This window comes from Toxorhynchites rutilus, chromosome 3 (genome assembly GCF_029784135.1).
Source record: "Toxorhynchites rutilus septentrionalis strain SRP chromosome 3, ASM2978413v1, whole genome shotgun sequence".
NCBI lineage: Eukaryota > Metazoa > Arthropoda > Insecta > Diptera > Culicidae > Toxorhynchites > Toxorhynchites rutilus.
In genome coordinates, this window is record NC_073746.1 from 56,270,812 (window position 1) to 56,282,116 (window position 11,305).

General features: G+C 37.0%; 1 protein-coding gene across 4 annotated transcripts in view; it reads left to right on the plus strand.

Annotated features, from left to right (window-relative positions):
* The window catches only part of LOC129780445 (receptor-type tyrosine-protein phosphatase kappa), a 279,550-nt gene extending 268,306 nt beyond the window's left edge, over window positions 1-11,244 (plus strand). For 3 of the 4 annotated variants that reach the window (XM_055788732.1, XM_055788730.1, XM_055788731.1), the window contains 10 exons: window positions 460-626; window positions 729-864; window positions 944-1,193; window positions 5,619-5,695; window positions 5,770-5,901; window positions 5,969-6,190; window positions 6,243-6,337; window positions 6,700-6,835; window positions 6,920-7,026; window positions 11,105-11,244. In XM_055788732.1, coding sequence (XP_055644707.1) covers window positions 460-626; window positions 729-864; window positions 944-1,193; window positions 5,619-5,695; window positions 5,770-5,901; window positions 5,969-6,190; window positions 6,243-6,337; window positions 6,700-6,835; window positions 6,920-7,000 — 1,296 coding nt within the window. In that variant the 3' untranslated portion in view covers window positions 7,001-7,026; window positions 11,105-11,244. Of the gene's footprint in view, window positions 1-459; window positions 627-728; window positions 865-943; window positions 1,194-5,618; window positions 5,696-5,769; window positions 5,902-5,968; window positions 6,191-6,242; window positions 6,338-6,699; window positions 6,836-6,919; window positions 7,027-10,826; window positions 10,912-11,104 lie in introns of all 4 variants that reach the window. The other variant, XR_008743921.1, reaches the window with a different exon arrangement.
* The last annotated feature ends 61 nt before the right edge of the window (window positions 11,245-11,305 follow it).

The window sequence follows — 11,305 nt, forward strand, 5'->3', positions numbered from 1 at the left end:
GTAAATAAATAACGAACTAGGAAATTGTTTGTGCCCAAGTTATCATTCCCTTAGGAGTTTCAACGATGAAGTGTTGCCAAAAATAAATAACAATGGAATACACCCCAGTAGAAGTTACAATGCGCTTACATCTCATTTTCATACATAATTTGATATTCAAAATAGTCAGAACACATGCTCGTGGGAAAACATCTGTCAACACTGTTTTGCCAAGTGGCCAAGTCTTTCGTCTTCCATCCATTTCACTTTTACGCTTTCTCAGCTCATTAGCTCTAGCACAAGGAGATATCATGCATTATCGTCTCACGTCTCCAAGCTTTCATTTTGTATGAATTTCCTCCGAGACAAGCACTCCCCCTACCAATCATCTCATACCACTTCGCCAATGACAAGAATAGCAGCAACAACCGAAACGAATATGACATGACTTTTCTCCGTTCGTCTCCACATCGAGAGCAGGTAGTTACGGAGGAGCGTTTCCTGCTGCAATTCCATTACACCGAATGGCATTCACACACCTGCCCTTTCTCCAACGCAATCCTCGAGTTCCGACGAAGGGTTCGCTCGGTCGTGGGGACAATCATCAAGGCGAATAGTCAAGTTGGACCAATGCTTGTGCATTGCAAGTAAGTAGTGCTGTTCGTAGCTCACCCTTGCTCGCTACCCATCGAGATTGAAATTAGGCTAACGATGTTGTTCATGGGGCATCAATTTTTTTTTGTCCTCAGTGATGGCGGAGGACGATCTGGAGTGTACTTGGCAATCGACGCTAACATGGAGCTGGCGGAGGAGGAGGACGCGTTCCACGTGTTTGGCTATCTGAAAAAGTTGCGACAATCACGAAAGGGCCTTATTGAAAACGTGGTAAGTTTTGCTTCACGTGGTTATCATTGAACGAAGCGGTTGACATTAATAGAACACAAATTCCACCCCATCCCCGAAGGACCAATACAAGTTCGTATACGACACGCTGGAAGAGTTTGTGATCTGTGGCAATTCGTGGTTCCCGGTGAAGGAGCTCTCGCAACGACTGAAAGAGAAGAGTCTCAAGGATCCGATGACGAAAATGAACGCTTACCAGCGGGAGTACGCACAGATCTGCAAGCAGACGCCTCGGTTTACCATCGGTGACTGCGCTGGTGGCCACCGTGGGGATAACAGGGACAAGAATCGGGACGTGCTGTGCGTACCACGTAAGTATGCCTAGAAGGACCGTACATTTGTGCTATGGATGGTAGCTAGCTGGCGGTGTCCAGCATTGAAAATTAATCGGATTAATCAAAATGATCATTGATTCGACAGTGGCGAATGTAAGCTAAAACTTAAACTTATAAATGATTATGCGTATGAATGTGGTTTTTGTATTTTCGGAATTAAGAATTACAGTAGAACCCTGATAGGCTCATGCTCTTTCGAGCAAGATCACGAACGCCACTCCACGGAGAAAACGAAACACACTTCAGAAAATGATTCGTGATCATGCCCAAAAAAGCATGAGCCTACCACTTACTGACATATTCCAGGAAGGCTTATAGATTTGCTATGGAACTTACTGTCGCGAATAATCCACATAATCGGGGTTCCACTGTAGTTCTTAATTCCGAAAATTCAAAAACCACATTCGTACGCATAATCACCGTGAAGTGGTGTTCGTGATCAGGCCCTTTGTTTTGGTTATGGCTTTCACATTATCCGACAACTGGTGAACACGAAATATAGTTTAATGATTTCTGTATTGATAAAACATAGTTTTTATGCTGAAATATATTTTTAATTATTTTTACCTAAATTTGACCTAGTCCTGTATTGCGTTAACCGCGATTTTCGTTATTCGCAATGACCTTTCTAGACTATTCTGCAGATGATCGGGGTTCTACTGTAAGTGGTTTTATTTTAGAATTTGATTCACTAATCGAATTGAGCCGAATAAAAATAGCAACATCCATTTCTTCCCTCAATAACAGATGTAAGGATGAGTGTCGTCTCAATGATTTTCTATAACATTTGCTTAATTAGGTAACAGATACATCCAGTGTGAAATAAATTTGCTTCGTGCAACCACTTCTCTTTAAAACCCAGAAAACTGAAAAAAGTGTGTGAAAAAAAATGACGCCACCTGCATTTTCCTCCGGAATCAACTTTATTGCTCAAAAATCATCCTTAAGAAATGATTAATAATGTGTATATGAGCCATTCCTACGGATGACTCCAATTAGACGCGATTTCATGGACAAAACCAGTGTTACAAGGGTGCCCTGTAAGATCTTCTCCAAACACTCACGAATTCAACATTTGGGCTGGTTTACGTTGTCAAACTGCTTGCCGTTTTCGTAAACAAGAATAATCCAAAGGTTCTCGAGAACTTCTATATTGTTATCAGCGAACCACTATTCTTGTAAGTTTTGAGTCTTGCAAACTAACTTATCTCCAAAATATCGTCCCAATAGTATTGCCATCCGTCTAGTCCATCAAGGTTGAACTTTTTCATCCAAAAAAAAATTACATTTTTCTATTCATCGGTTCAGGAAATGGACTTCTCTGCGAATTTGAAGCGATCCTCCTACCAGAGAATTTCCTTCAACTCAGATTTTTCAAAACGTTTACGCCATTCCAGGTTCATATTGCTTGAGAGAATTTCTTGAACACGACCTGTAGTGCCCGGAAATTCCAATTCTGCACTAATTTGAGATGCTGTTCTCATCAAATGATGACTTTCGTGAAAATGTAAATTAGTTTTATTCATAGTGCCCAGGAAGCTATTTAAATTTCTCTTCCAAATTCTGTCTTAATGATTTCCCCACTAAAATCAATATCTAAGTATAGTTGTGAATCTAATTTCAGGTATTTGTTATTATAAACCGACGTGAGCTAGCTGAACCATTCATGTTATGTTAAATAATTATATTATTATATTTCAAATACCGAATAAACCAGACAATAACATCTGTCGTTAATCTGAATCTTGAAACCAAGTAGCATGGATATAAAAAATCGATATGTATATCATAACACTATTCAAGCTATAAAAATGTTGGATTATTTTGAATAGTTCTGGCTCATTGAATTGTCGAGTTGCTCGGTCGCGGTCAGTTTCTGGTGCCGATCGGCAGATTCTTCATTCCATTTTGATTAGTTTACTATTGCAAAATATGTTACGAATTGTTCGCTCGAGCACAGATCGTCTGGACATCAATAACTGTAATCCACTTTAACAGACCAGATAGAATTTATTGACTTGGTAGAAGCTCATAATGAAGAATTTCTCTCCAATCGCATCAGCCACAGAGCGTTTTGCATGCCCCAAGTTTTTTTTCTCAACATCGTTGTAAACGATTTGATTATTCGCCATTCAAATGTTTTTGTAGAAAAACGGCGTGCTTTCATTACGTTTATAAAGCAACTTTGTTCAGTAAATATTTTTTGGTCAAACAAGCCATACATTTTAGTGTTTTAAGTAACCAATCTTCAACAGATGCTTATGATTTCATAATATCAGATATGTTGATTCACATGTCGTGTAACTGGGATTATTCTTGAGACGAATTTCATGCCAACTCGACTGGCCGTTGACAGCACCATTTCAGATAGCAGTGAAACGTTGTGGGTGTAAAGACATGGGTCATTTAAGCAACTTTGCATACTTGAAATATTCGAAAAATAATTAGACTACAAAATTTCATTGTAAAACAAAGAAAATTAAAATTATTTTTGCTCGAAAAAATACGCTTTTAAAATTCTGAAAAAAATAGATATAAATAGCCCTTAAAATTTCCAACAAGTTTTCCATACATCGGACGATGGACACATTTACATGGAAAAAGTTTATCGAACAACAACTTTTTCATGTTTTTCTTTGAAAAAAAGGCTATTAATGTTTGTAATTAAGAAAACATTTTTGGCTTTTTCCAAAAAGTAGTCTAATTCTCTTTCGAATATTTCAAGTATGCAAAATTGCTTAAATGACCAATGTCTTTACATCCACAACGTTTCACTGCTATCTGAAACGGTGCTGCCAACTCCTAAGACGACTTTGCATGAAATTCGTTCAATATGGCGATATAGTGCGTTCTACAAAGTTTTAGATTTTATTAAAATATGAGCTTTCGTCGAAGACGTCAACTTTCTATCTTTGATAGTTTTTATAATTTCAAAAATTTGCTTGATATTTTCTAATGAAAACATAGATAATTTTCTACATTTCATTGTTGGACTAAAATTTTATAGGTCTGATAGATTTTGTGTGAGAAATTTTTTGTAATTTTGAGTTTTTTTCATCTTTTTTTCGATAAATCTTACACTATACTGCAATATTGACTTTAAACAACAGTTGTTGTTGAACAGTTGTAAAAAAAGAAAAACTTTTTCCCTGTAAAAGTGCCCATCTTCCGATGTATGGACGACTTGTTGGAAATTGTAATGGCTATTGATATAATATTTTTGTCAATTTAAAAAAATACGTTTTTGAGAAGAATGAATTTTTATTTTAAGAATATTTTTTTTTCAGCGAAATTTTTTTTCGAAAGAAATTTAGTATTTTTTATGAAAATTTTCCTTTCATCCTTTCACTTAAATTTTGTAGGTATTATAGTTTTTAAGTTATAATTTTTTATAAAAATCAAGAAAAAAAGTTTGGTCATTTGAAAAGGTAGTCTAATTTTTTTTAATATTTCAAGTGTGCAAAGTTCCTTAAAAGTCCCATGTGTTTACACCCACAACGTTTAGCTGCTATCTGAGATGGTGCTGCCAACTTCTATGACGAGTTGGCACCTACACCCGCAACTAAGAAAACAATACTTTCAATACTTGCTAACTAACATTGTTTGGTGGATCCTCATCGTGGCGGAATGTATGAACCTTATAGAAAGTTGTTCCAGATATTATATAATATATAAAGATAAGACTTCGAATTTCATACTCTTCCACTTCCACAGAGTGGTAAACTTTGAATTTTTTTTTTAAATGGAGAGCAGAGAAGTTATTTATGTTATATAATTTTATTTATATAATTTATTGTCCACGTGGTATTTGGACAGACCCCAAGGTGATTTTTTGTTCAAGTCGGTGATATTTTTATTTCGCACTGTTTTTATTTATGATATATCAAATTAAAATGTTTGTATTTCACTAAATAACCCTCATGGTGGTTCGGAAAGTTAGGAAAGAGTAAACAGATGATTAGATATAAGAAACGTAACATAAAATATTGTAAGCATAATGTAACAAAACCTGGTGGGACTATTTTTATTTCGCTCAGTACAGTTATATTTAGGTTGAAGCATTTTCTCTGCGGGTAATCACACACAAATAATTACTACATTTATCTGCACCATTGAACAAACGAAATTTTCAAAGTGAACATATAATGTTTTCAACTCCGAACACCGCAGCAAAGTTCACATTGTATCGGATATGCCTGCACCACCTTGAAATATCACCAATTACCTGTCGGTACAAGTACGCAGTGCAATTCTACGTGCAACCAGATCTCCCCTTCCCATGAAATGCGGCACCCAGAACTCTATTTCTTCTACCATAACAATCAAGGGTTTAATTGAATTACACGCGATTGTGATTAACGCCTTTTTCTTTCTTGTTCTTCTTTTCTTTCTTCCATACAGCTGACAATTTCCGTCCTTACCTTACCTCTTTTCAGGGAAACTCATTTACCGACTACATTAACGCTGTATTTGTAGACGTGAGTCGTCAGATTGACCGAGTTTAAGATGTCGATTCGGTCTGTTTTACTCAATTTATGATCTTCTTTTCCAGGGATACACCAAACCTAGGGAGTACATAGTGACGGAGTGGCCCCTACAGAAAACCTGCGGTGAGTTCTGGTCCCTAGTGTACGATCACGAATGTTCGGCGATAGTGGTCCTGTGTCAACCACCTCAAAACTCTGTAAGACATGGATTGTCAACCGCAATAGAAAACGCAGTAGAGCTCACGAAACTTTTTTCGCTTGCAGCAACAATATCCTGCCTTTTGGCCCGAAGGACGGCACCCGAAGAAGTACGGCCCGGTGTTCACGATCGATCACATCTCGCACAACCACTACACCAACATAAAATCGTGGGTGTTTCGCATTAACAAGAAAGTAATCTCGTTGACTGAGCTGATGGCCGGCGTGAAGGCACCCCCCAGAACGATACAGCTTTTTCAGCTGATATGCTGGCCTATGGGACACAAGGTGTGCAATTGAAAATATGTTTTTTTTTGGGATTCAATTTATTTCCCCACAGGTACCAACGTCTACGAACTCGCTGGTGGAGCTGATGAACATGGTCGAACGGTGGCGACAGAAAACAGACTATGGTCCAGTTTGCGTTGTGTCTCCGTGAGTACGAATTACTCGAATTGCTAGTAATAAAAAACTTAATTGATTCTGTTATTCTAAATGCTCTTGCCAACAAAAAAAACTGTCACAAACCGTAATACCGAAAAAGCAATGAGGACAAATTTTGCTATTCACACAAAATCCCTACTTTTCGCTCCACAGTGGCATTAAAAAAAAGAGCTGCCCTTTTGGGACGACTAATGGAATTTGCCAGTCACCTCTAAAACGGAAAGCTCCAATGATTCAATTGTTCGGATCCAATTAATATTGAATTCAATCTCCTTTCGGCAGCGCACTTCTCCGATCATTTTAATTATTGGCACTATGCTTTTTTTCTGCTCCCCCCACTCTTTCTCTCTCAGTGATGGCCGAAGTCGGGCTGGAGTCTACTGCGCGGCAAACGCTTGCATCGAACAGGTCATTCAGCACGGCGAGGTGGACGTATTTCAGGCAGTGAAAACGGTCCGAAGGCACCGGCCCCAGCTGGTGGACAATATGGTTAGTTTCCCCACGGAGGGCGGGAGAAAACATGCCAGATTATATTGCCTGGAAATAATCTATTTTTGTTTCTGCTCGTTCCAGACTGAGTATAAATACTGCTATGATTTAGTTTTACACTACGTTCTACACTACCTAAATAAAGACTTGAAAGAAAAAAAGTGAGAATGCGATTTACACGATGATCTGTGGTGAGTATTCTGTCGAAAAGTTCAAATTTTATTGCTAATTATAACACTTATCGTCACATTGAAATCACTTGTTAGTTTCCTCAACTATTATCGAATTGTATTTACCATCAATTGTAAGTTATCATCATTTAAATCTTATTTTGTCGATATGACAAAAACTTCGGGATTTCGGCCACAATTCTATAACTTTTATTAGAATTCAATTTAGCCAAAAACCATTTGATTGGACCTCCTACAGTATAAAAATAAGTGGGAAAATGCATAAGCATAATGAACTATCTTTTCAGCTGAATACTCCGGAAAGCGATATATTCAGTCATTCATTTTTTCATTTCCAATTGCAAATGTTTATAAGCGACGATCAATTAAGCAAACGTTGATGAAAAGTTGCGTTTTTGTTCACAATAACCTTAGGTGATGGCGTTCCCTACAACGCTGAACGACGATTTTAATTAGGTTGCTGGTGTGAATATTCTTCCATTTATTTGTTCTTGTTTTATACATATTATCCAGTGACCTAAATGACGATTATATTCCATTGAATGAAAACCTCCTAGCTCTCAATGCCATTGTTTTTTCGCAGCGTATTTGTACTTTGCAGGTTTTAAAAATGTACGATTCTTCGGGGTCATTCTCCACCTCCAACAATAAAACTAACAACAATAATGTTCGTTCGAAGGAAAAAGCTTGCTGGTAAAGACAGTCATTTCCCGGATAATGGAAGATTGGAAAAAAAAATCTTGAACATTGTACAATGATCCAAAAAGTGCATTTCAGTGGAAATTATCATCTAGTGGTCTACAGTTGTTCTCTAGACAAAAGTTGTTACATATGATAGAGCCCTCATGTTATCAAAAATAGAGTTACCAAAATTTGAGATGAAATAAAGAATCTAACTTTCTTATCTTTATAGATTTTATTTTACTGATAGTTTTTATTTTACTGTCAAAAATTTTCAAAAGGATCGGTCTACTGGGCGAATTCCTACAGCGTATTTTCCGTGATGCAATTTGATGTGACACACCCTTTATAACGATATTCTAGAGCGTTTACAAGGAGCACAGTCACCTAATGTCAATAATTTCCAAATGAAATATATACTCAAATGAGAAAGAATAAAAAAGTACAATATTTTTCTCTAATATCTTGATAACAAATAAGATCATAAGATCAGTCCAAAACGTCGTCGAATTTGTTAGATTTCGTATATACTAAATCCCCAGGTTAAATATTGAAACGGAACAAATAAACGAAAGAGATCTGCTTAAGTGACGGAAATATTACTACAAAATATTGGTTCCCGGAATAAATCGCCACAGAAAACGACTGCAACAGAAACCACCGCTTATAAAATGTGTAGTAGGCTATAAATATTGTGGCGCGGTATTGTATTTCAAAACAAGAATTAACCGGGCAAACGTATCGCCCCAGGCAAACGTAACGCCCCGGGCAGACGTATACCGTCCGACGCTCGCTAGAGCTCGGTCGGACATTGCTAAAGGATCGTATCCTATGTTTCAAACTAACCGGGCAATCAGTGGATCCCAGGTTTGCGTGCGAGACACCGCCGCTTCCGACGGCGGGTCGGCGGTGGACTCGGATTGCGTCATCTTGGCGGCATGGGCCGCCTCGATTCCTTATCCTCGCCAAATGGGGACTTCGTCCCCATTACATTGTCCTCAGAATAAATTTCGAAAAACGAGAACAAGAGAATAAATTTATAATAGAAATGTGAGGCACATGATGTTTTTCCCGCGCCAAATATTTCTAGCCTACTACACTTTTTCTAAGCGGTTGTTTCTGTTGCAGTTGTTTACTGTGGCGATTTATTCCGGTCACCCAAAATATTATATTTTCTTGCCCCAATTCAGTTCATATTTTCATGTTTTTATTTTTGTTTAATGAATCCACCTGCTATATTTTCGTCGAAATTTATTATTGTATTGATTCGCTCCCGACATTCTTCTGAAATGGAATTAAAAGTGACGAACCAACCAGAAGTGTTGAAAGTCACTATAATACAGAATGAAAAAAAAGTTTAAATATAAAAATGAATTCCTAATTTTAAAATGAAGTTTGGAACGATCTTATACGCCCTTATAAAAAATCAGCTGTAATTCAAATGAATCATGTGATAATGCTGCTTGCAATTGGAGCAACTCATTACCCGGGAACAAACAATTAAAAAAATAAACAAAGAGCCCCATGGATATATAGCTTAGAAGAGCGGTATCATCGAGCTTTCGGCCGACCCTGTCATCGAGAATCTCTTTTCGGGCCGAATCTTGTTTGTTGATGAAGTCGTTTATTTTGATCTTACGGTAGGATTTATACACGCGATACTCCAACATGAAAAGATCGCATAGAAGTGGCGTAATGTACGGAAGGCGAGGGGGGCGGTACGCCCCGGATGTTACTCCCAAAGGGTTCATTTTCATTTTCAAAATCATAATGGCATTCGTTACTCGTCCGGTTCAGTGCAACCGATTGATAATCGGACACAAAAACTCCTGTTGATTTTCCGCAACTACAGATCTCTTGCCAAATCTTAAACTCTATTTTATTCGGATCTTAATTTTATTCGGAACTCTATTTTATTCGGAGTATTTTTCATCGATAGCCATACATTTTTCCCATCCCTCTGGCAATTTGTGGATGCCACGTAAAAAAATTGTTCCTCTTTAGAAGCAAACTATCAAGCTGTTTTCCCACATTTTCCCACATTTTTTTAATATTGATGTTTTGCAGAAATTCACAATCCAAACAATTCTGACCGTTTTTATTGCTACAGAATCGTTAAAGGTAAATATAATGTAACTTCCAGGTATACGTTCATTGATCGTACGACCAGGAATTATCATTATGTTTCTATTAATCATGAGCATCTAGTTAAAGTTGGGAACTTGTTTGTGCCTGTTTCGAAGGACTTCTACTAGAAGTCCTTCGAAACAGGCACAAACAAGTTCCCAAACAGACTCTGCAATCGCCAAACGGCGAAGTGAAATTAATGTAAAAGTATTTACCTAACCATGTATAATTTGGGTCGTGTCTACGCATTCGTAGACATATTCGTAGCGTCGAAATTTATTTTATAACCGAAATATGAGATAAAGTAATCAAAAATCCTTTCATATTGCAGTTTTTGATTACGTTCTATCATACAGTGCACCTCCATTGAGAATAATAGTGAAGCACACATCTTGGATTTTGTAAATTTGGCATTGGCAGCCCTTTATCTTCAGTCAGACTGAACACAGTTGTAAATATTTTCAAGCTTGCATAGCCTTTTTAAAATTATCTGAACATCTTCATTAAAAATCAAGACACCAGCACACAAAATTCAAAATGAAGAAGAAAAAAAAAGAATGGGTGGTTATGATGGTTTGTGGTTTATTCAAATCATTATTAGTATAAAATTTTCCATTAAATGAAACTATCCCAAATAATTTTTGGTGTTCTATTTCAATTTTAAAACATATCACCATTATTCTGATAGCTTTTATTAGGCATGTAAGCAGTCACGTGGCAGTGATTTGAATGACGCTATATGGGATAGCTCAACAGTAAATTGAAAAAAGGCAAAACTACTGAAATTTTGAAGTATTTTCTCAACCTTCAGAACTATTAATACCTACAGAATTCCAATGTATATATCATTGTGTACCACATTTATACTTATGTAAACCATTCGATCAAACGCAGCTCTGTATTGTAGCATTGATTTTTAGGTACAAAACAGTTTGAAGTAGACAACGTAACAGAATTATTCTTAATTTATTTCTCTGTTATACACCTTTCAGGAAACGGTGAATCGCATTTTTATCATTTTTCCGTTTTTAGACGTTGTTAATATTTATATTTGAACTTAATTTGTTTGATTTTTTGGTAAGTTATTCCCCTTTTGTTTGTTTGCAAAAAAACTAACTTAGACCTTAATTTAAAACCTCTATACTAGAAACAACAAAAACTGGCTTGTTCGCTCCCATTAACATAATTGACAAATCATCGAAACTTCGAGAAAAATACCAGATAGTATATTCTATGCTTGATTCCGCTAATTCATTTGTTTTACTTGCAGGTTTATTGAGTTTGGCCGGGGCAAAAGCATCCCGCTAACCCCCGAGTACTCAAATTCGGAACTCTCCAAAGAACTATCGAACGCAGGTCGTGTCATCGTGGAAAAATCAATCAGAAAACTACACAGAGGAGAGTCCTACGACCGTTGTCAATCGTTTGACGACAAAAAGTTTGTAATCGACAAGAACGGCAAGATATGTGA